At 34.4% G+C, this 25,567-nt stretch overlaps 1 protein-coding gene across 7 annotated transcripts in view; it reads left to right on the top strand.

Moving 5' to 3' along the window:
• Window positions 1–790: 790 nt before the first annotated feature.
• LOC111504537 (uncharacterized) overlaps window positions 791–25,567 on the top strand; it is a 41,150-nt gene continuing 16,373 nt past the window's right edge. For 2 of the 7 annotated variants that reach the window (XR_012465072.1, XR_012465071.1), the window contains exons 1-2: window positions 811–1,751; window positions 23,070–23,597. Coding sequence is in view for 3 of the 7 variants with exons in the window: in XM_074173512.1 (XP_074029613.1) it covers window positions 1,271–1,751; window positions 9,402–9,497; window positions 10,120–10,301; window positions 12,200–12,526 (1,086 nt within the window). In the remaining 4 variants the exon portion in view is untranslated. Of the gene's footprint in view, window positions 1,752–9,401; window positions 9,498–10,119; window positions 10,302–12,199; window positions 14,413–23,069; window positions 23,727–25,567 lie in introns of those variants that run through there. The other 5 variants (XM_074173512.1, XR_012465070.1, XM_074173510.1 and 2 more) reach the window with 5 other exon arrangements.

Genomic DNA, 25,567 nt, shown 5'->3' on the forward strand with positions numbered 1-25,567 from the left:
TCAAAAATTCCATATGTGATATATTTGTTTAGTATCCCTTTTATCATATCATTTATTTCTTATTGTTTATTCACAACCATATTATGACTTACTATATATACTACCTGTACCTATTCTGTAAATTCCCTTGCCAACTCTTATTTATTAAGAATAATTTTTTTTGTACTCGATAAATCATTTGAAATTCGTGATCGGAGCTACTTTGGATCAAAAATGTCCAAAGCACTTGTGGGACATGTTATCGATACCTAATTTATTTGCTGGAATCTCACGAAACGAACTCAAAATTTATAAAATAAGCCAAAACCAAACATCCATGTCTCAGGCACTTAAATAGCTGTTTAAATGTTGAACTGTCTTGACCTTTCGCCCTCCAGCGCTCTCTGACGGCCACGCCGATGATAGCTCTCATTCGGACGTTGGATGACGGATCTGTAAGAATTCAATCTGACAGGAAAAGCTTGTATTTTCCACTCAGGGTTGCTCCATCAGTATAATTGTACAATATGAGATAGTATTTTATGCTGTCGTACGTATTGCACCTCTTTCGGAAAATATATCATGAAACGTACAATTTCAAGTTTGATCGATTAAAAAATCCAGAACACTGATCATTCCCATAGATATTCTATAATAATTTCTATGATCATTCCAGGTATTTATGGACACTAAAGATAGAAAATTGAAGAAAGAGATTATAAGAGCTGTCACGTCTTTTCAGATCTATGCTTTTCATGATTCTGAGGATTTTCCGCTTCTTCTCTTATTGATAATGAGATAGAATGAAAATGTGAAATGCATTATCTTAATGAACCAAAAGACTATTAATGTAAATTAAATTAACTTAAACAACAGAATTCATTAAAATATGAGTTTATTAGCTGACCTAGCGAACGTTGTGCTGCTATATAAAGTATTTCTATAGGGTATCAAATTTATGTCAAATAAAATTACAAAAAAAAAATTCGTCAAAAATGTTTTTTTCAATCACAGATTTATATGTTGTTTTTTTTGTGTGTAACTGCGTTAGAGACTACCCCCGATTTGTACAATTTTGAATTTGGTAATAGTACCATTTGAAATTGTATCAGAGCAACACTGTTTTCAGTCGCCATATTTGTTACCTTTTCTCTATCTGGTGGTATCCCGATTTGTGTACCAATTTTTTCAATAATAATTCTACGTGATTATCAAACATTCAATTCAATTAAGCAAAATATTTTATTACAATTAAATTTTGAATATTAATAATAATTCTGTAAACTCGATAATGGCTATGGAATGTGAAACAACAATTAAAAAGGAGCCGGATCTCTTCAATCCAGAGGAAATGGTTTTTGAAAAGACTACAGTAAAACTGGAGCCGAACCTTGAAATGTTCAGCCGAAATGAAATTCATGATAATGAAAATGATGCTACTGAACAGGACTACATGGTTTATAAAAATGAATCTGAGGGCTACAAACAGGAGACAGAGGAGAAATATAATGTGACTGAAGTGAAAATACCTAAGGAGGAACTAATCAAAAGTGAAGATTCCATTGATATACATTATGAATTTATAAAAACTGAAGATAAAATACTAGAGCCAGGGGGACATTGTGAAGTGTGTGGCAAACATTTTATTATTTTAGAAAACTCCAAAGAGTTTTACCCTGATTGTAGCTGTCACGAGCAAAATGAGTTGATCAACATTGGAAATGAAGACGTAACCAAGGATGTTGCACTGTCTTCTACTGCCACCACCTCAGGTAATATTTGATATCAGTTAGAGAATTAAAGGTTGATTCATGCACCAGTTTCGAGTAAAAAGTTGCATATTTTACTTTGGTTAACATTTGTTATGATTTAAAGCTTATGACTCGTACATGAACTCTTGCATTGAAATCAATTACTTATGACTTGGGATGGATTAATGCATCTAGACTTGATGTATAAGTTGTAGATTGCAAGAAATTGTAAGCAGTTGATTATTGATTTTTAGTGGAAGTATTCATGTACATGAATTATAAGTCGTTATTAGTGAAGTACTTGATGAAAATTGTTAATTCTTAAGACTTGTAACAGACAACTTGAGACCAATCTATGAATCCGCTCTTGAGTCTGGTGCATGAATATACTTATACACTGGATTTATAAACTTTAGATTCATGTTAGCACTAAAAGTTGAAAATGGGGTTCACTTATGAATTTAAAAAAAAAACTGTTATGCATTAGGTTTATGTGAAATTACTGCACCATTACTATATTATGTAACTGTCTAGTCATATTTACAATATGTATTTTGAATAGGTGTATAGGTTTCATCTGCCAAAAGAGTTTTTATTCTTCAGAAGTAGGCTGTTAGAATGGGCTACTTGCATTTATAGCTATTTTTGTTTAAATGCCAATAAAAACCTACTACATATCAATACAAAAGTACATGTTCACTTGCTTCTTTTATTGAAAATCTATATACTATATTCAATTTGGTTTTGTGTGGATTAATCCATTGTAGTTTCGAAACTCCAACTAAAAATATATAAATGAGTTAGTCAGCATTAACAAGTGCTGACTGACAACTATCTCAATTTCAACCTGAATCTATAGTTTATAAACCCAGTGTTAGAATACTGTAAATCATTTTTTATATTCATGAGTTTGTACACAACCAAAATTGATATTTTTGAATTTAAACGTTATGCAATTGAATCTCGATTTGAATAAAACAATTGTTAGTAAATATTTCACCTGTACATATCACACCAAAAATGATATACAAATTCGATGTGAAAGTTTGAAACTGCAACTGCTTTTCTCAGGAGGGGTATATCTGTTGGTTGTGTTCTTTTTTTTATAAAAATGTTTCATTATTATTGAACATTTTTTGTTATCAATAATGAAGAAATGAGGGTTTGTGTTCCCTTATATAGAAATGTAGGCTTTCACAACTGGTTTCAATGTTTTGGTTGGTTTCTGGGTTTTGCTGTGGTCTTTGGTTACTGGTTCTTTGGTTACTGACCTGTCGGTTGACACGTCAAGGAGAGTACCGACACATCAGTTGACATGTCAAGAAGAGTACTTTGACCATGCAATTGAAGATGACTGCCGTAGTTGGAGTTGAAACGTTTGGAGATTGTAACCAAAGAAAACCACGGCAAAACCTGGAAACCAACCAAAATAACTTTGTGTTTGCTGTTCAAATCAATCAATCAATCAAAAATATACTTCATTGTCAAAGAAAAAAATTCTCATTAACATAGCTTGAATAAATAAAAAGAAACAGTCAGTTCACAGTAACAATGGAACAATATAGATTCTAACGCTACATGTAGACAGGACATAGGATTCTACAAAGCACTTAAGAATTGATTTACATGTATAGATAAGATAAATAAATCAGTCGGTTCGACCTCAAGGGTTCAGGTACTCAAAATCTGTCTTCAAGGAAATGAATTTTTTCTCATTCGAATCAGACATACTGTTTCTAGAATGAAGATGCAGTAGATTGTTAGTATTATATTCTTTATGATGAAGAGTAGTCTACAGTGGTAAAACACTTGGCTCTACATATATATCTTATCCCCCTTTTTTGTACAACAAACACTGATTGCATCAACTGCTTGCTACTTAAACCCCAGAAAGCGATACCATACCTCAGATGAGACTCGACTAATGAAAAGTAAGATGTTTTTCCTGCTACTATTCCCAACTTAGTGGTGATGACCCTGATAGCGTAGCAGCCAGATGCAAGTTTTTTGTTGAGATGTTTTACGTGTTCATCAAACTTCACGGTATTATCAATCCATAATCCCAAGAGTTTGGTGCACGTCTCATTTTCGATGACATGCTTCTGGAGGCTTAGGTTTCCCGAAACAAATTTAAACGAAATAATGTTAGTTTTATTCACATTGAAACATAAAGAATTGGAATCACACTAAGATTTGACTTTATCTAAATCAGTTTTAATTATATTTCTCAGAGAGTCTGTATTATTTCCATGCTATAGTAAAGTTGTATCGTCTGCAAACATTGTAAACTTTCTTTGTATATCGATATTAGATAGGTCATTCACATAGATAAGAAACAAAATGGGACCGGACACTGATACTTGGGGGATACCACAGGTGAAGTGTAATAAAGGGCAAACTGAAAAGTTTTACCCCAAGAAGTTACTGCCTAATATGTTCTAGTTGATAAAACCCTGAAAATTGTAAAAATGAAATTGGAAAACGAAACTAATCTGAAAAATAGAGTCAAACAGAATGGGGAACCTATCTTGTAGTTTTTATATTGTGTACTCAATTTACGAAGCCACTATCGGAAAATTTCTCAATAGATACTGGATTTCTTGAGAATAAGATACCACTCAATTCCTCCACTTTTTTTTTATGTCTCCCATCACTGAGAGGGAATTGATACAGTTAATGAATAGACTAAAAAACACAAATTCATGCGGAACAGACCAATTATCAAACAGGTACTCACCTTTCTAATAAATCTATCAACGGAAAAAGGTATTTTTCCAAGTAATCTGAAATTAGCCAGTGTGTCGTGTATAGAAATTATTTGAATAACTACAGAGCAATTAGTATTCTTTCTAGCATTTCTAAACTATATGAAATGAATATAAAAGTGCAGTTGAATGGTTATTTTACTGCAATGAAATTATTATCACCATCACAACATGGGTTCACGACTAACAAAGGCACTGATACAGTTCTTTGCGACTTTCATAGTCGCATAATAACGGCCTTGGACAAAAAAATATGTGCTAGGATTGTTCATTGATTTCTCACGTGCGTTTGATTGCGTTAATCACAGCCTCTTGCTGGAAAAACTCTCGAGATATCGGGTTAGAGGAATGCCACTCAATTTATTGACCTCCTATCTTAAAAATAGGAGACAAATAGTGAAAATTAGGGAGAATATAAGTTTTGAAAAACACATTGCTTATGGTGTGCCTCAGGGATCTATTTTGGGACCTTTTCTGTATTTAGTATTTGCCAATGATCTATTAGTGTATCTAAATGGAAATTCTGCCACTCACTGTATATGTTACGCTGATGACACGAATATACTGGTTATTGAAGATGACCTAAACACTGTTATAAATATAGCTGAAAGCACGTTCAGTAGAGTTATCACTTGGTGAGAAAAAAACAACTTGATAATAAATAAAACAAAAACTAGTAGGTTACAATTCATGGTACGATGACAACACCATGAGGTGAGTCTATAGAATACCGAATTACAATTGGATCCCACAACAACAACTAAATTGTTAGGAGTTACCTTTGATAACAACTTGCAATGGAAGCCACAAGTAGATAATTTGTGTAAAAAGCTCAGAAATTATTGTTATTCTCTCAGGTATCTCTCCACTCACTGCAGTCAAGAGATTCTACTTAACGCTTTATTATGCAAATTTTAATTCTCACCTCAGGTATGGCATACTGAACTGGGGTACAAGCTCCTCTGTGGATCGATTGTTCATGATACAGAAGTATGCAGTAAGGATCATTGCTAAGTTGGGATTTAGGGATTCCTGTTGGGGAGCATTTAAGAAGTTGAAATTATTAACAGTTGCTGGAATATACATAGTTAAGGCATTCACATATGTATACCGCAATAAAAACAAATTGGCTACAAACAAACCATCACATACCCATTTGACACAAAATGGCCACTTCTACCCAGTCAACATTGAACTGCTCTCTACCAAAAAAGTTTTGAATATCAGGGATGCAAACTGTATAACAAACTTCCCGACGATATAAGTTTCAGGAAATGTACATATTTTCAAGAGAAAAGTTAAGCAACTCTTATTGTCACAAAACTGCTACACTGTTGAGGAATTTCAGCCTTAACTTTATTTCCATGTGATGGGTACGGTTTATTTAATATACACCTTTTTTTATTTATACACACGTAGAATTAGTAACTTCAATATATTTTATATTTATACCTGAAATTAATACAAATCATGAAATTAATTATAAAACAACAACAAAAACTAATTGGCGCTCCGGGGCGACTTCTTTCATTCCAGTGGTGCATTTGCTTTTTCAGCTGCAGGAAAACCCGGAAAAACCTGCAGCACCACATCATCTGAAGATCTTGACCTGCCAATACCCTCTCTCTCTCTCTCTCTCTCTCTCATAAAACCTTATATTATTTGAATTAATTGTTTGTGTCGTGGATGTGATGGTCCTATACACATCCAGAGATATTTAGTCATTTCACATGTATATATTTTTCTTATATCATTTCTCTACTTGAATTTATTGACGTTTTTCTCTTTTTTATTTGCATTATCACACTGTTGATGTGCAAACTAATTTGTGAAAATAAAGAAATTATTATTATTATTACCGATAAAACATTTTTCCTTTTGACATAGGATTTTTATCAACAAGAATTTCGAGCGCAAAATTTCAGTTGGAAAGGAACATTTATAATCAACTTCAATTTTCTTGGCGTGATGATAAAAAAATCGATAATACTTTTGATACAAGTGTTTATCGGTAGGAAATTTATGCTAATAGATATCTCTACTGTAAATCTCCATAATCACGTTAGTGTTGAAAAGGGTATAGTCAGATAGTTGTATGATCAGTTAACAGTTCAGTTCTGTGGCTCTTGAATTGAAATCAATATGCGAGCAAGCAATTATGTAATTTCAAAATAAGTCTGCACAAAGATGTATGATCATGTAAAAAAGTTACTCTCAGACACAAACTGGAAGAAAAAGCCCCCTTAACAACTACTTTTATATTAACTTTGAATTACACGAAAGAAAGATTAGTTTCGAGAAACAACTACTGTTTCGAAAGTACTTTTTCTTTCATATAATTCAATGCTTATATGAAAGAAGTTGGTTTAAGAAAGCGTTTTCTTCCAGTTTGTCTCTGAAAGTAATTTCTATGCATAATCTTCATACAATCACTACTTGACCTTGGGAAGAAATTGTACTGTGGGTTGCCTAAAATATAGTTTTCTGTCGTTTTTATTTTCATAACCTATTTCTCCACAGTTGCTAATAATCAGAGTCTATTTCCTATACCTCTTTTTCAAAGAAACTGGATCACCGTGGCATCTTGAAATACAAGAGGAAAATTTGTTCGAGAAAAAAATTGCCAACAAAATATCGTCGTTTGATCCATCCCCAAAAACGTTTTCTGTTGAATCATACGACCAAATCTACTCAAATATTTCAATTCCGAATAGTAACATCAAAAAAAATTTTGCCTGTGAAATATGTCCAAGAAGTTTTATCAATAAAAGTAAATTCAATTGTAAAGTATGTTCAAAATCTTTTGCTCGGAAAATTTACTTGAAAAGTCATGTACGAACTCATACAGGAGAAAAGCCTCATCATTGTAAAATATGTTCCAAATCTTTTGTTTTCAAATATGCATTGAAAAATCACGAAACAATCCATACGACAAAACCCCTTTGAATGTGATATCTGTTCAAAATCTTTTATTCGTTAAAGTAAATTGAAAGATCATCAAAAAATCCATTCTGGTATGAGACCATTCAATTGTAAAATATGTTCAAAATCTTTTGCTCGGAAAAGTTACTCTTGAAAAGTCATGAAAAAACTCATACAGGTGAAAAGCCGTACCATTATAAAATATGTTCCAAATCTTTTGGCCTCAAAAATGCATTGAAAGGTCACGAAAAAATCCATACGGGAGAAAAACCCTTTAAGTGTAAAATATGTTCAAAATCTTTTATTAAGAAGAGAAGTTTTGAATAGCATAAAAGAACTCGCAGCGGAGAAACCTCATGTCAGTGTGAGATATGTTTGAAATCATTTTCTGGAAGTGGTATGTTGAAAGTCTTTATTCATGATGAAGAACGATCATTTCGGTGTGAAATATGCTTGAAATGTTTTGCTGAGAAAGATACATTGAAAGTTCATGAAAGACTCCATATGGGTGAGAGGCCTTTCAAATGTGAAATCCGTTCAAAATCTTTCACTCAGAGAGGCGTTGTGGAAACCCATAAAATAAATTTATAATGGTGAAAAATTTCGTTGTGAAATCTGCTCGAGATCCTTCCATTACAATGGTAATTTGAGAACTCATGAAAAGACTCATACTGAGGGGAAGTTATGTCAAATTTTTCATTTGTAGGCGTCATTTGAAAGATCATGAAAAAACTAATTCTAGAAAGAATCCACCTCATTGAAAAAAGTTTGATTCTGAAATGACTGGTAATTAGTGATAGTCAAAAACCCATAGTTGATTATCCAAATAATGTCGTACTATTTCATTATTTTATTTATTTTAATTTTATATTTATTACCCAAACAGCCCTTTATAAACTAATTGCATGGATAAACTTTTGGCAAATACACTATAATAATAGCTATTATTTAAAATGAACAGATTATTAACACTAGCAGTGATATACATTTTTGAGTCATTACAATTTTTAATAAATCAAGCAAGCTACTTTGAAAAGCATCATAAAACACATAAGTATGAAACCAGATTTAGGAATGATTTTTTATATCCGATACATAAGAAATCTCTGTATGAAAGAAGTACTATTTACAGTTCTGGATATAATAGACATAATAGAAGATGATAAATGAGGTGTCTACAAACTAACTTGGGGACCATGTCCAAATGTTTATATAGGAAGGACTTTGAAATATTTTAAAATTAGAATCTCCGAATGTAAAAGCAGTTTTAAACTGAAGGAGACTTTCTACAACATACTTCATGCAGAAAATGAAGGACATAAATGGAACCTGCTGAAGTCTGTAAATTAATATGGGCAAACATTCAAATTTCCTATTGAACGTCCAACAAAACGTTACACACTTACCAATGTGAAAGTTTTTTTCATAATGCCAATAATTATTTATATTGAAAATTTACCAAGAACTGACATTGTGTTTTTCAAATTCTAGCTGTTTTCTCATTTACCACAGTCAAGTCAGGTAACAACTAGGGTTGTATATAAGGATTACCGATGTGTAGTACCGATGACGTTACGCGAAACGCGTCTAGAATAATATATATATTGTTTCTGCCTTCATACATTGCATATGATTCTGCGTCCATATACGGACGCAGTCCGTATATGGACGAAGATCCTATAATTTAGAATCTGGGGATTTATATTTTATCAACAAAAACCCCAAGTTCGTTCCGAATGAAGGGTATGTCATGACGCATAATATAAAATGGGCTCTTGTCAACCCGTGTATACTTCACATGTATATTTCTGCAATATGAAATAGATGATTGCAACACCTTAGCTCTGGTAACATTGTGAAGTTCATGTATTTTAGGGGATTGTTGGAAATTTATGTGAAGTTGGTTAATTGTTTGTTTCGTGACTAATCGGTGTGTGTGATGTGTTGTTCCGTATGGAAACTTTGGAAGCATTATGAATTCCAGATTCCAGCGCAGCGTCCAGGAGAATACTCCAAATATGCCTCAATACAGAAACTAAACCTATAATAGTACCAGAGAAAAGTAATATTATTTCTGAAGGTAAGAAATGAAAGTTGCATAATAGTAATAAGGATTATGTTTGCTTAAAATTTGCGTATTTTTCATATTACAGTATTTCACATTATGAGTGCAGTAGGTAAATTGCTGCAAAATCGCTAAATGAAATTGAGTAATAACTCAAATAAGTCTTCAGTTCATCCACCAAATACCTAATCATATAGCAATTGTTATACTTATAAGTGGCCGCCTTTATCGCAAGGCCTTTTTATTGCAAAAAGAATTGAACTGAAATTGTTTCTACTGATCTTCACTGGTTTTTTTCAACCCAAATGTATCTAATTATTGTTTTTTATTCTTCTCTCTTGGTAAAATTGAACACTTTCAATCTTTTTCAATCTTATTTTGGATTATGAACATTTTTACAATAACATTTATTTTTCATGAAATGAAATGAAAATAAATTTAAATATTTTTTTCACTTATTTCTGGGATACTCCTCATAAGTTGTTATTTTAATTATATTGTTAAATGTGTATTCCATTTCATTTGTTTGGCTTTATGTGATTCTGATATGGATTTCAATATCAACATATCTAAAGGAGAACAAGAAGAGAATCTTCTCTACGATTAAAATAGATTTTTATTTTCTGTTTTTTTCTAGATTCTCCTGCTTGTTCCAGTAATGCAGAGGATTCACCAATATCATCATTAACTCTGAAGATGAATTCAGAAAATAATTCGTCGTGTTCACGTGATAGTGCTGAAGATCCAATTCATCTATCAGATTCCAACTTTGGTAAAAATGAAACCAATAGACGCCGGAGTGAGAATTATAAATTTCGAGTGAGTAAAATGTATAGTCAAAAATAACTATCTTTTTATTTTCATGATTTAGACAAGCGCTTTGCTCCGATGCTCTCAACGGAGTCACCCCCGAAGATGACCAGCTGGTCATCCGCGTAGACCTGCACGTGCACCCTATGCATGTCAATGCCTTGTCCTACTTTCATGCTTCTCATTCGTCCGAACCACTCTTACATGACTATCAACCATAAGGTCGGTCCCAGGCTAGAACCTTGCGGACAGTCTCTATTTACCGATTGAGAGACCGTCCCACAGGTGACTGTTCTTTCCCTTATAAAGACTGTGTCTCCTTCTTCTCTTATTTTCTTTTATCCACTTCACAATTTTCTCCTCGGCTATCACAGTATTCATTTTTCCTCTGAAACCATATTTGCAGGGAGAGAATTTCAACTCGCTTTCACACAGTAGCAGATTACAGCCGTTTCTGGGCCTCCCCCCACCACTGTGACGTATTAATTGCTTTTTTTGTTGTTTAGTAAAGTTAAAGCGATGTGACCTTGAAGTGTCTGGTGCATGGATCGTTCAGATTTTTTTTTCATATGAGATTTTGTGTGTGTGTGTGTGTGTGACATAATGACGTAATTACATTTGATTGGTGTGTGTGTGTGTGTGAATGCACGGTACAGGGTTTCATCATGTACTTGTCTATGTACAAACATACGTCTGCATACTTCAAAGATCTTCCAAGTAATGAATGTTCCATCGGTGTGAGTCCACCAAGTTAGTAGTGGTGTGACGTCACAGCAGCAACCGTTCAACGGTAAGAGAGCGAGATGTTCACTCCTCGGCGTGTGGCTGAGTAATGCGTATTCATCTGTGTGTACTCACCTCTCTCTCTCGATGAGGCGATGGCTATGACGTAAAGCATTGCTCTAGCCTCGCTGTCGATGGTGACACGCAGGCGGCCGACGACTGTGTTAACTTCTGCCCTCTACGGAGCGCAACAACCACTGTCTGCTCGTATTGACATCTGTTAATGCATCCAGCTGGGAGGAGGGCTTGGCTGTGACCTCAGACATCTCCAGTGGGTAGCAACTAGCAATGTGAATCTTTCACGGTTTCATGGCGGGGGTGACTCGCGCTGTTTAACATGAAAGAAATGCCTGGCACACTTTGAAATCAGTAGACGAATATATCTGCAGCAGTTAGCAATTGGTAGAGTGTTATTTAGTTCGTAATAGAAGGAAGACGGTGAGCCTGTCCAACATCCGTCGCATGCCAGTCAGCAAGCTGATTGGCCTGGGATACAATGAACAGTGGAACTTGATTTTTTTTCCACACATCACATGTCGCGAGTCTTTAAGGACATTAATTATAATGTGTTTCTCTTCTCTTATTTAATTTTTTTCATCAGAGCTTAATCGTTTTCTACTCAATACTAAAACACTAAATAAAATTTTCGTTCAAAGCTCCTGACCTAACCATATTATCATTGTATATAGACTAACCTCTATATACAAAGATATTATCTCTCAAAATTGAATTACAAGGTTGGTTATAACATTCACATATGAAATATAATAAAAACTTTCATTGAAAAGATGTTTACCAAAAACTGTTGTTGCTGTATAAATTCGGTACAATGATAGACTTTTGGTTAGCATCAGTGGTAACTTCTACTATTTTGAATGTGGAAATGATCCCTAACCTGGAACAGTGGGTGTCTATTGAATTTCATTTATCCCGTGCTGTGAATTGCATGTTGAAACACAAGTTTCGATTTTTGAAGGTTGTCGTTTATATAGAGATCATAATTGGTTGACGGAAACACATTTTTAACACAAGTTTATAACATTAATATTGTTTTCACACCTCAAAATGAAACTGAAGTCTTGAATTCATTCAGTTTGAATTTCAGCACAATCATTTTGTTACAGATTGCTGATGGTGATGAAAATGCCATTTCTGGTACAACAAATGAACGCGATGAATTGATGAACGAAGCTGGTTTCAGTGAACAACATAAAACATCCCGAACAAAACCTTTTAAGGTTATTCGGCAACCAGATTTTTGCTTTTTTTGCAAAACTGAAGTAAAAAATTTTGCACGACACATTCAACGCAATCATGTTGGGGAAACAGAAGTACAGAATATTCTAGCTTTACCATCTAATTCTATTGAAAGGAAACGTGCTTTTGCTTGCCTGAGAAAAAAAAGGGAACTTCATTCAGAACTCAACAACATTTTCAAAGCCAGTACATAGGAGCCCGCTCAAGGACACTGAAGAAAATTACATTCCTTGTCCCTACTGTCTGGGATTTTATTCTCGTAAACTTTTATGGAAACATAAAAAGATGTGTTCCTTCAATAAAAATCCTCTTGTAGGAAAATCCCTCAGTGCTGGACAAAATTTGTTGCCTTGTGTCGATCAGACTAATTTAAACTTGACGACTAAAGTATTTCCACGTATGTGGGCAGACAAAGTTTCCCTTACTGCCAAAAAGGATTCCCTTATATGTGCCTTCGGTTCTAGATATCTAAATACACACAAAGAATTACACCGAATTCACGTCTGTTCAAGAAAAATGAGGGAATTGGCAAAAGTTTTGATGGAATCCCAAAAATTTGATTCTTCCATTAAAAATTTATTTGATCTCCTTCTGCCACAGTACTTTGATGTAGTGGTCCAGAGTGTAAAGGTTATTGCCAAATACGATCCGCAGAAAGAAGAGTTCGAATCACCTACCTTTGCTATGAATATTAGTAAGACCTTAAAGGACTGTTGCGACATAGCAATTTTGCATATTGTAAAACGGAAACACAACTATTTGAACTTAACTGCCTCTGAAGCTGAGGCACATGTTGAACTATTCAGGAAATTATTAGAAACTACATGGAAACATAAAATTTCGATTAAAGCAGGAAATTACTTGAACAAAACGTCTTTCAATAAAATAACCCTGGTTCCATTGGCAGCAGACTTAAAGTTGTTTAGAGACTATCTGATAAAAAAAGGAAAAGAAGCAGCACACAATGTGAAACAAAATATTAAAAACTCCAAAGCTTTCAAAATTTTAATGGAGACTATATTCTGTAGATTACTTCTTTCGAACAGAAGGACAGTTGGAGAACTGCAAACAATGAAACTGGCAACCTACATGTCTACAGAAGAAAGTAATAATTCAAATTATGAAGAATTCGCTGATGCTGTAACCCCAGCAGAGAAATTATTAAAAATTTTTAAAAGGGTAGTTACTAGAGGAAAAGGGGGTAGGGGAGTTCCAGTTCTTTTCAGTACGGATGTACAAGATCATATGAAACTGTTTTTACAAGCACGATCTGAATTTGTCGATGAATCTAATTCATTTTTATTTGCTAATCCTGCATCAAAAGAGAAACCTTTGATTGGATACAAAGTGCTATACAAGTACACACGATTGTGTGGGGCAGTGAATCCTGAAGCATTAACCTCATCAAAGTTAAGGAAACATTTGGCTACTTTGAATCAAGTTTTCAATATGACTCAAAATGATATTGAGCAGTTAGCTACATTAATGGGTCATACAGTAGATGCACATAAGCAGGTGTATCGTCTTCCTGATGATGTCTATCAGACTGCCAAAATAGCCAAGTTGTTGATGTTAATGGAAAGAGGGGAAGCAGGAAACTACAAAGGAAAAACTTTAGATGACATAGATTTAAAGATGGATGATGACATTTTGGAAGAGGAAGATGAAGAAAATTACGATTTGAAAAACGATTTAGAAATCATTGAGGGCATAAATGATTCAGGGAATATTCTGGATGAAGATATAGAGGCATCTCAACAAAATATAAGAGATTCAAGTTCCACAGTGAACAAAAATGCGGATAATTTCAAAAAGCGGTTGCTAGTACCGTGGACAAATCAACAAAAAAAACTTGTTACACAATTCTTCCAAAATCACATCAATATGAAAAAACCTCCTAGACGACACGAATGTGATAATCTAAGAGACAAGTATCCTAAATTGCTGGAAAATAAGTCATGGAAAAAAATTAAAGTATTCATTCAGAATTCATACAAAAAGAAAACTTGATTTGGTACTTTTCTCATTTTTTTTATGTTTTAATCAATGTTGATTTCAATAAAGTTGTTTTCTTACTTTTTACCACGCTTTTAGTAGCTTGACCCGTATGTAACTGAACCTTTGAACTCTATTTTCACCCAATTTGGTCGGGATAATTTAAAATTTTGCACAATTATCAAGAACTATTTTAATAAATTTGTCCCATTGTTCTCATCAGGATGCCCAATGTTGAGTTTGAGCATCGAGTGTTCACAAAATGCAAGGCTATATGATTGAACATGCAGTTGGCCTTGGACAGGATACAATTAGAACTTGATTTCTCAAAATTAACAGGCGGGGTCCCATGTAATGGTGAAGGACTAGATGTAATGATTACATTGCAAAATGATTCACAATAAAAGCTGATTCCCACTTGTCGGATACGAATATTAATCGGAGGTTCTAGTAGCGGAGCATTTTATATGAAGCTATTCACACTTATCGGAAACCGATTTTGTGTCGATACCGATAGTAAATGTCGGGTATTTTGCCAGCCCTCTACGTCTGGAAAAAAATCGTGTCGGATCTCGCTCGCCTTTACGTAAGGCTCATTTCATACTTACCCGGCAGTCGGACAAACGATGTCGGCCGCCGAATGTTAGGATTAAATGCAATACTAATTGTGTGTCAAATGTGTAATGTGCAGTACAATAAAACAGTTTTTCTCTGTTTAAATACTCTCAATTAAAACAATTGTTGCATACCATAAGGAAGATAAATCGCCTAGCTATAAACTGAGTTATAATTCAACCTAAAATAGTTTGTGTTAACTGATTTAATTTGTTTAAAACAATCTAGGGGCAATAACAAATCAGTAATTGTGAACTAAAAACAATTAAAAGATAGATCACAAAAAAGTGGAGATAACGTACAGACATCTGAAAAACCTGTGTTCTTATAGTACAGGAGCTTATAGCCAAAATAAATACTATAAATGGATCCCAAAAAGTGTGCCAAATGTGATACTGAGGAAACTAGTCAAGTACTCTTTCCCTGTGACTCTTGTAGAACATTGTTATGTGGACCCTGTGGTAGCTTGACTGCTTCAGAAATTAAGTGTCTTGCACTCAAGAAAAGAAAGCTAATTTTTCTCTGTGAAAACTGTGAAACTGGTTTTTGGAAAGTTCCTGAAATGATGAGGGAGTTGAAAGAAGTGAAGGATTACTTGGTACAGTTGAAAAATAATCCAGTCCCAGCTGACAAATCTGATATCCTTCCATTAGGTTCCACCGAACAAATTATGGCTGAAGTCTGCGAAAGACAGAAAAGAGCTTCGAATGTAATCGTTCTCAATATTAATGAATCTAAACAAAATTCACATTCAAATAGAACTGCTGACGACAAAAACACTATAAGGGACCTGCTTGCAGATGTTCCTGTAGATACTACAAATATTAGCACATATAGACTAGGTAAATTTGATCAAAGCAAGAATAGGCTCATCAAGGTGTGTTTCTCATCCCCGGAAGAAGCGTTAGTAGTCCTAAGAAATAAGAAGTTTTTAAAAGTACAAAGTGTCAAAATATTTGCTGATCAAACTAAAATACAAAGGGACTATTTTCTCAATGTTAAAAGAAAATTAGAAGAATACAAGAATAGTGGTCAAAATAAAATTATTAGGTATATAAATAATATTCCCACAATTGTTGATGCTATAAATAAACAAAAAAACTGACTGAAAGTCCTAATATAGTATACAAGGCTGACATCATTTACATGAATGCTGAGAGTTTTCTAGCCCACAAAGATCAAATAATTAGAGAAATATTTTGTTATTATCCATCAATGGTAATATTAAGTGAAGCCAGATGTACAGATAGTGTTCTTGATAGCGAAATTGTCATTTCAGGGTATTCTATCGTTAGATGTGATTCTAACAGCAGACATACTGGAGGAGTACTTATATATGTAAGAGGGGATATAAGTTATTCGTTAAAAGGAAAATATATACTGGATACCAATTACTGGTGCCAATTTATCAAAATTGAATTGAATAACACTAAATGGTTAGTAGGTGGACTCTACCATTCTCCAAATTCAAGTCATGATGTGTTCCTGGACAAATTTGAAGAATGGTGTGAGGACTACTTCATGAGAAATAAAAAGTGTCTTTTGATTGGTGACGTAAATATAGATTATCTTAGTAATACTACTCACGGCAAAAAAGTTAAAAATATAATGATGACTTTTGGTATCGAACAACTTGTTTGTGATTCGACAAGAATAACCTCTAATAGTTCTTCATTGATTGATTATGCGATATCAAATCAGAGTGGTCTAAAAGTTTGTGTTCACCATGAGCCTAAGATTACTGATCATTCAATAATTTCCGTTATTATACAAAATAGTGACTTTGCAATATCTACACCTTTTTTCACACGGAGATTAAATGATGAGGTTTTTCATAGTATCAACCTGAGGCTGATTGAATGTGAATGGTTGAAAACCTCCACTGATGTGAATGAGATTTACCATAATATTGAATCGGAGTGTAGATTAATTTTAAATGAGATAGCACCCATTATCGAAATCAAAAACAAACAAAATCAGGTACCTTGGTACGATGATGAGATAAAATCATTTTCAAAACAAAGAGACAAATTGTATAAAGATTTCAGAAAAACTTCCAATGCCAATAAAGAGGAGTTGTGGAATAAATATAAATCAAAACGAAATGAGGTTGTTAATTTACTGAAAATAAAAAAATTGCAATACTTTGAAAATAAAATTGATTCAAATAAAAATGACCCTAAAGAAATGTGGAAAACTATTAAAAAATTAACAAAAGGTGAGAAGCAGCATATGAACTTCAAGTGCATTAACTTTAGCACTGATGGCACTATATCAAGGGTAAAAACTGAGCAAGATGCTGCCAATAAGTTTAATTCGTTCTATGTTGATAGCATTGAGCGGATCTCTAGTTCTATCATCTCTGAAGAAAAGTGGTCTCAGAAAAATCTTAAACCAGTGGTAGCTAGTTTTCCTGAATTTGAAAGTGTAAACCTAAGTAAGTTGAGATCTACTATATTTTCTCTCAAAAAAAAAAGGCAGTATTGAGGAAGTAATTAGTGTCAGGTTTTTGAGAGAAACGTTTTATACTGGTGGAATTGTCTTCCTGAACTTGATAAATACTTCACTTGCAAATGGTAGTTTTCCCAACCAATTGAAACTCAGTACTATAATGCCCATTCCTAAAATTAATAACGCAATAGAAATGTCTGACTATAGGGCCATAAATACTTTACCAACTATAGAGAAACTCTTAGAAATAATAGTGCACGAACAAATAACTCAGTACTTCAGTAAGAATGATCTGTTTATGGGTAACCAATCTGGTTTTAGAGAACATCATTCATGTGAAACTGCCCTTCAGTTAACAATATCGAAATGGAAGCAGGTACTTGATGATGGTAAATATGTAGTGGCAGTATTTCTTGACTTCAAAAGAGCGTTTGAGACCATCGACAGAGAAATTTTACTTCTAAAATTGAAATATTATGGCATTCAGAGTAAAGTATTGAATTGGTTCAAAGAATATCTCAGTAATAGATCTCAAAGAACCAAAATAGGCAACTCTTATTCAAACGAAATTATTAATAATTTTGGTGTACCTCAAGGCAGTGTGCTGGGACCACTGCTTTTTATAATATATTTGAATGATCTCAATTATGTGCAAGGTCATGATTTTCTGAATTTATTCGCGGATGACACATTGGTTGCATGTTATGGTCACAATCTTAACGAAACAATAACTCGAATGAACCAAGTATTAAAAAAATATGAAACCTATCTGGGAACTAATAAACTAAAATTAAATACAAAAAAAACCAAAGCCATGATTCTCAGTAATAAACATAAATTAAAGTATGTGGACTATGAGTCTCTACAACTTACCATTGATCATGACAAGATTGAATGGGTAACCGAGTTTAAATACTTAGGTTTCATAATAGATGACTCACTAACACTGAACGCTCATAGCGATTACATTTGCAAAAAAATTTCGAAAAAACTCTTCTTTTTTTCTAGGATATCATCTCAAGTGTCTTTATTTTCAAAGATAACTATATATAGAAGCATTATACAGCCACATTTTGATTACTGTTCTAGTCTTCTATATCTCTTGGACAAAAACAACAAACAAAAATTAGAAAAATTACAAAATCGAGGAATGCGAATAATCTTGATGTGTAATAGATATACTCCCATTCAAATTATGCTAAATACTCTAAATTGGTATAGTGTAACGCAAAGACTATTTTATATGTCAATGATGTTCATTTATAAAATCACAAAGAATTTATTACCAAGTTACTTCAAGTCTTTTATTACTTATAATAATCAAATTCACCGTTATGATACAAGGACTAATAATGAATTTCATATAGCTAGAACCAAAACTAAAAATTCTATGATATCATTATTTTTCAGGGGACTGAATGATTTCAACGAACTCCCTCAAGACATTAAATGCTCGGTCACTATCGATAGTTTCAAATATCAGCTAAAAAAACATATAAGGTCACTGGATATTTATTAATTTTTTTCGTTCTTTTAACTTTCTTTTCTTTCTTTTTAGCTTTTAAAATACTTTTAACTTTATACACACACATTCATATGTTTCACTGTTTTACACTTATTTTGAAGAATATTTTTTTAACAGATTGATATAAAAATTGTTTTTATCTATTTGTATTTTATTACTAGTAGCTATTATAATTGATGTATTCATATATTTCGCGATATTGACAATTTTTTCACATTTATCATAATTTTTAAGATTTGTATGTATATTAGGAATTCCTATTTCAAATAAAGATATATATAATTATGGCACGCTTCACATTTGTTCGAGTTGTGTCGTGATGGTGTATACGACATCCGATTGTCGGGCTATTGTTGAGGGCACCCGGCAGCTCCTACTAGATTGCCCGACAGTCGTTGTAAGATAGTGGAGAATACAACTGGATAGCGCTATTCACATCTACCCGGCATGCGTCGTGGTCATATGACTATTTCTACGTTTGGTTTTATTGTTTTGTATTTAGTAAAAGTTGAACATTACTTAGTTCTGTTGACATGGCTGAAATTGAAATCCTTATTGACTTAGTACAGGAGCGACCTTTTATATGGGACAAAACATTAGAAGAATACAAGGATAGAGTACAAACGAGAAATGCTTGATTAGAAATTTTTAAAGAGTTGAAGCTTGGATTTGAAAAAATGAATGACAAAGAAAAAAAACGATTTTGGTAAGAATAATTTTATATTTATTATATTAAAATTTAAATTAAGGTATTACTTGTTTTATATTTGCTACTTAGCTAATCAAATCTTAGAAAACTGCCATTTTACTGAGCCGATTGGTGTCATAAAATAGTCCATCGCCATTTTTCGTACATTTTTTGCTAAACTCTCCCCACGTACAAAATCTGTTCTCCTGATATCTTGGAACCCAGTTGTGGATAGAGTATCATCTGTATTGTAGCCGTCCATTTCAAGAACGAAATTGTGTAAAATTAAACATTCCTTAACAACATTTATTACTCAAAATTCCAAAGGCACATTCTATATACCTTCGACCTCTAGATAGGCGATAATTCAAAATTCATTTGAAAATTGACAACTGATTTCCACCAAATGGCCGGAGGAGATGTGTGTGTAACCCGAATGCTTCATCAGCTAGGAAAAAATACGATACTTTGGGACTTTTTGTACCAGAAAGACATCTCGCTTCTGACATTCCTACATCATTTTTTTCAAGTGATTTCCATAAGGAACTGTCCTTAAATATAATAATTGAATCACTATCTTTGCCATAACTACCGATATCGACGTAGATAAAACGATAATCTGCATTTTGCTAATAGTGGAAATGCCTAGCCTATAACTGTAGTGAAGATCGGTAAAAGTACAACCACTCACCAGATATCTTAAACAATAATTTCTTTTATCAAACATCAATCAATCAATATAATTTATTGTTATAAAAATAAATTGTTCACAAAGTTGTATTCAAATAATTATGATTGTACTAGGTGGTATACTAAAAAGTATTTTGTTTTGCAGGAAAAACCGTTATGAAAAAATGAGCAAATATTCGAGATCCTTTTCAAAGAAGTGAGAGAATGTATAAAGCATCTTTGAAATCTGGAAGTGCGAGGCAGCCACCCAAAACTTACATATTTGCTCAACAGCTGCAATTTTTGAAAAAAAAACTACTGCAGGACGTTCTCCTGATGATTCCTTCGACGTCGTCGCGGACGCTGAAGATACAGGTAGCGGCGCTGATACAACCTTACAAGAATCTGAAAGTCAAAATGACGCACTAGCAATCGGCAGTGCTCCTAAAATAGCGGAAACTTCTAGATTTAAAAAGCCGGACCCACTGTTGAAAAAAAAACATCCAATTGACCTGGAACTCATCAATGCCATTAAAGAAAAACCTAATAGGCATTTTTCTTTTTTTAAAGGCATCACTCCCACACTCAAAACATTTGATGACGATGAAGTAGTTGAATTTCAGCTGAAGGTGATGCAAATCATTTCTGAAATGAAGAAAAACAAAAAAAAATTATAATGTCAACCAGGTCACTCAAAATAATACAGAATCCGAACCTCGATCTTCATGTTCATCACAGCATCACCAATACCATGGCCTAGAACCTATGAATCAAGAAGGTACTGCAAATCATTATGAACGTCCTGGGCAAGAACATATTGGAATATATTTCTTATATTTCTGCTCCCCTACTGATTCAGAATATTATACCGAGTCCTCATCTATGGACTCTTATGACTTTAGTTGAAGCCTTTAAATGTTTACTTATATTATTTGACAAATACAAAAATCTTCAATGTATCTAGGATTTTTACTTACCTAAGTGTGACTGCCAACATTTCTATTGGTTGTATGGAGTCTCTAAAAGTTGTGTTACGACGTTGTATTGAATTCTTGATTTGGAGATGTAATTCGTCAAAAGTTTGAATCCTCATTCCCACACTGTGGCCTATTTCTTCTCCGTTTTTTTAACCGTTTATGTAAAATGATAAGTAGTACTAGGCATTGACTACGATATTCGGGGCTGGACTGTCGGAAACAATATATCGGAATAATGTGAACAGATCTACTATCCGTGTCGGTGTTGGCGACCGACGTCATATGTCCGACTGCCGGGTAAATATGAAATAAGCCTAAGACTAGCGCTGTTCACATTTTGTCCTCCCCCGCTTCTCCTTGTTCCGCCCGTGCGTATGTCGCCGCGATCGCGCGCACACAAACATCGCGGCGCGCACACAAACATCGCGGCGCGCACACAAACATCGAGGCGCGCACACAAACATCGCGGCGCGCACACAACCATCGAGGCGCGCACACAAACATCGCGGCGCGCACACAAACATCACGGCGCGCAAGCCAAGTTGTTATGTTTTAATTGTCGGTTCGTAATAAGTAATAATGGAAACCAATATAAACCTTGAAGAATTAATCACACTAGTTCAGGAAAGAGGTTTCCTTTGGGACAAAACTTTAAATGACTATAAAGAACGGCAATTGAAATTATCTGCTTGGCGAGAAATTGGCTGACTGTTCATACCTGATTTTGAACATTTGGACGAAAAAGAAAGACAAGTATGTGGTAAGTGTCTAAGTATTTCGTTTAAAAATGGGTTAGGTATACATACATAGGTATCAGCAGAGAATCTATCTGTCTGAAGCAAAATACATTACATACACTACACATATTAATCATGCGCTTGCCAAGGCACCGAGCCCATTGTTGAAATGAAGTAGTTAGCAAATTCAGATCGTATGTCATTTGCAAAAGGACTACCACGTGGATTACACTTTTGGAGTTGTACTCGTTCTTGCATCGGACTTTCTACCGCATACTGAATATCTTCAATGTTCAGGCCGTCTTTTTCTCTTACAAAATTATGTAACACTGTACACGCTTTTACAATTTCAATAGCCGTGTCTGGATGGACATCCAGTGGCCGATGAAGTATTCTCCATTTATTGGCTAAAATACCGAATGCACATTCAACGTACCTCCTTGCCCGACTCAAGCGATAGTTAAATATTCTTTTCTTGTAATCCAAATGAGGACCTCCAAAAGGTCTTAACAAATTGGGTGACAGTGGGAAAGCCTCATAACCCACGAGAACGTAAGGCATATCTTTTTGAAGTGTTTCATGTAGAGGCCTTGTTTTTGGTATATTTAAACTACCATCATTCATTTTCTTCCACATGGTTGACTCCTTGAATATCGAGGTTTCACATTCTTTTCCATAGAAACCAACACTCTTAAAAATGAAACGATATTCTGCATCAACAACGGCTAATAAAACAAATGAAAAATAGTATTTGTAATTAAAATACATCGAGCCACTATTATTTGGTTTCTTCACTCTGATATGCTTTCCATCAACTGCTCCAAGACAATGCGGAAAATTGGCTTTGATTTCAAAAGCTTTTGCAATTTCCAGCCATTTTCTCTCGTTATCAGGTATATTCATGAACTCGCCTTTTAATACATCCCAGATAGTGCAACTTATTTCTTTGCAAGTCTTACTAATAGTTGACACACCAACTCTTTAACTATAGTGCAATTCTTTGAAGGAACAACCCGATGCACAATATCTGCAAAATAATAAAAAAAGGTAAGATAACACATAAACGTATTTTAATTGCAGGTAAACTAGTATCTCCAAAGTGGTCGAATTTAAGAGATGCCTGGATGCGAGCAAATGAAAATAATGTCAAAAAATTTGGAGCAAGGACGAAGTTTTCAAAGTCTAATCGCACTCATGATTCTGTCCAGAAGCGTCCAAACGACACATGTCCAGAGACATCAGCGGCTAAAAAAAAAGATAAAAATTCAGAGGTACCAAATGACAAAAGTTCAGAAGTACCAATACCAAGTACTTCCAAAAAGCCCATGAGCCTCGATGATAAAATGGGTCACTTTTTAGATAGCAGGCTATCAACAGACAATCGTGAAGAACATCCGATGCTCTCTTTTTTCAAAGGTGTTCTGCCGAGTGTTGAATCTTTTGACGATGATGAAACTTTAGAGTTTCAATCGGGCCTACTGTCACTGATCCAAAAAATTAAAAAACAGCGTGAAAGTCGTTTATACTCTTCAAATTGAAGCCCTTGGTGCAAGAAGGTGTTAACTCAATATTGAGGAATTCTAGAAAAAGTGCTTTCGAAAATATGGGGTGGGTATAGATTCTTGAATTAATGTCCACGGTTCCAGAAAAATTGAAAATAGTGAAAAAAAAATGAGCTGACACTTTTTCCGAATTCGTCATAACCGATAAAGTGATTTTAAATAAAACAAGAAAGTCGTAAGTGAATAATTTTATTGTTGAAAGCATTTTTCAAAATAACTTGCAGATGCAGCACATTAAGAATAATAGTTCTTTCAGTTTTCTCCTCTTGTTAGATTATGAAAGAATCCTCTGAGGTTCTCGGGAATAAATGGTAGCTGTTCCTGAATGTTATCGAATTTTTTTGGTGCAGTAGCCTTACTTTTATCAATCGTTGTTAAAATGGTATCATCGTTCCTATTTCTGATCATTTTTCTATTTTTCCTGATATCAACTTCAGTCAAATCTTCTGCTTCATCGAAAGAGTATCGACATTTAGTTATTCCGAACTCCTCGAGCTGGATTCACCTCAACTCTCTAAATACCACTTTTTCATTCTTCTCAGACTTCTTTCTGTCTATTAAACCAAGCTTTCTAGGTAATTCTTTGATGTCGACAAATTTGTCAAACATTATGAATAATAACGAAATAATGAAAAAACTTATTGAACTAGGAAAAAACTACACACATCGGAAAAGTCTAGGGATATTTTTAAAAATGGCAATAATTTTTTTTTAGATCGCTTTAGGGAAAAAAAAGTTGACGGGTGATTATTAAACGAATGTAACTTACAACAAAATTTATTAAATGGTCAAAAATACTGAGTGCGCATATAAGCAAAACTAAAAAAAAATATGCCTCTTCTTTGGCACCCCGAAAAAAAATCATAATACAAAAAAAATTGGAATCAGTACAAAGTATGGCCTCCACGCTGGTTTGTTACGACCCTACATCTATCGTGCATCGACAAAATGAGATTGTCAATGTCTTGTTGAGGTACATTTGTCCATTCAGCGATTAATAGCTCTCTCAATTGAAACGTTGTGTGAATGTTCCCCATATGCGAAGTAATTCTTCGTTGAAGTATGTCCCACACATGCTCGATGGGATTCAGGTCCGGTGATTATGCTGGCCATGGCAATACATCAACTCCTTCGTTGGTGAGTCAGTCAGTCACAAGACGCGCGACATGTGGACGAGCATTATCGTGCATTAGGTGGAAGTTTTCACCAACAGCACCAGCGAACGGGCGGACGATAGGTAGAAGAATGGTGTCGAGGTACTGTCGAGCTGTTAGGGAGCGATTTGGAAAAACGAGATCGGTTCTGCCGCCGATCATGATTCCGCCCCATAGCATTACTGTACCACTTCTGTATGTGTGAACTTCCTGGACGTGTCTCAAACGTTCATTATTTCCAGGTCGTCTCCACAGTCTTACTCGACGAGAATCTGGATGAAATCCAAATCTGGATTCGTCTGTAAACAAAACTGTGGCCCAATCATTTGCATCCCAGTTTTAATGTTCTTGACACCACTCTAATCTTCTACCGCGATTGCCTCTCGACAAAGGTGGACATCTAAGTGGCCTTCTGTTGTGGAGATCTGCTTCATGCAGTGGATTTCTGACAGTATCACGACCAATGGTTACCTGGTGCGTCTGCTGCAACACGTTAACCAACTCAGGTGCTGTGATTGTCGGTTTTCTTGCGGTTAAGACCAAAAATCGGTCTTGAACTGCAGTTGTAGCGCGTCCTCGCCCTGGATGTTGTTCGGCTGGACTGCCAGTTTCACGGAAACGCCGCCACAATCGACTGATAACACTTTGGGAGACCCCCAAATGAAGAGCTACATCATTTTGTCGCATGCCATCTTGAAGAAGCCCTACAGCTCTATTCATCTCAGCCAATGGTAAGTGATGGCGTTCCATGTTGAAGCACAATATTTCCAGTTTAATTGCTGAGCAAGAACTGCATAGAATGTATAAACTCGACACTTTCAGATTATTTATTTTAGCCAAAAACCTACAGTTTGTAAAAAAC

This window comes from Leptinotarsa decemlineata, unplaced genomic scaffold, assembly GCF_025532065.1.
Source record: "Leptinotarsa decemlineata unplaced genomic scaffold, Ldec_3_MD MMD2_tig00000251_RagTag_RagTag, whole genome shotgun sequence".
In the NCBI taxonomy this organism is placed as follows: domain Eukaryota; kingdom Metazoa; phylum Arthropoda; class Insecta; order Coleoptera; family Chrysomelidae; genus Leptinotarsa; species Leptinotarsa decemlineata.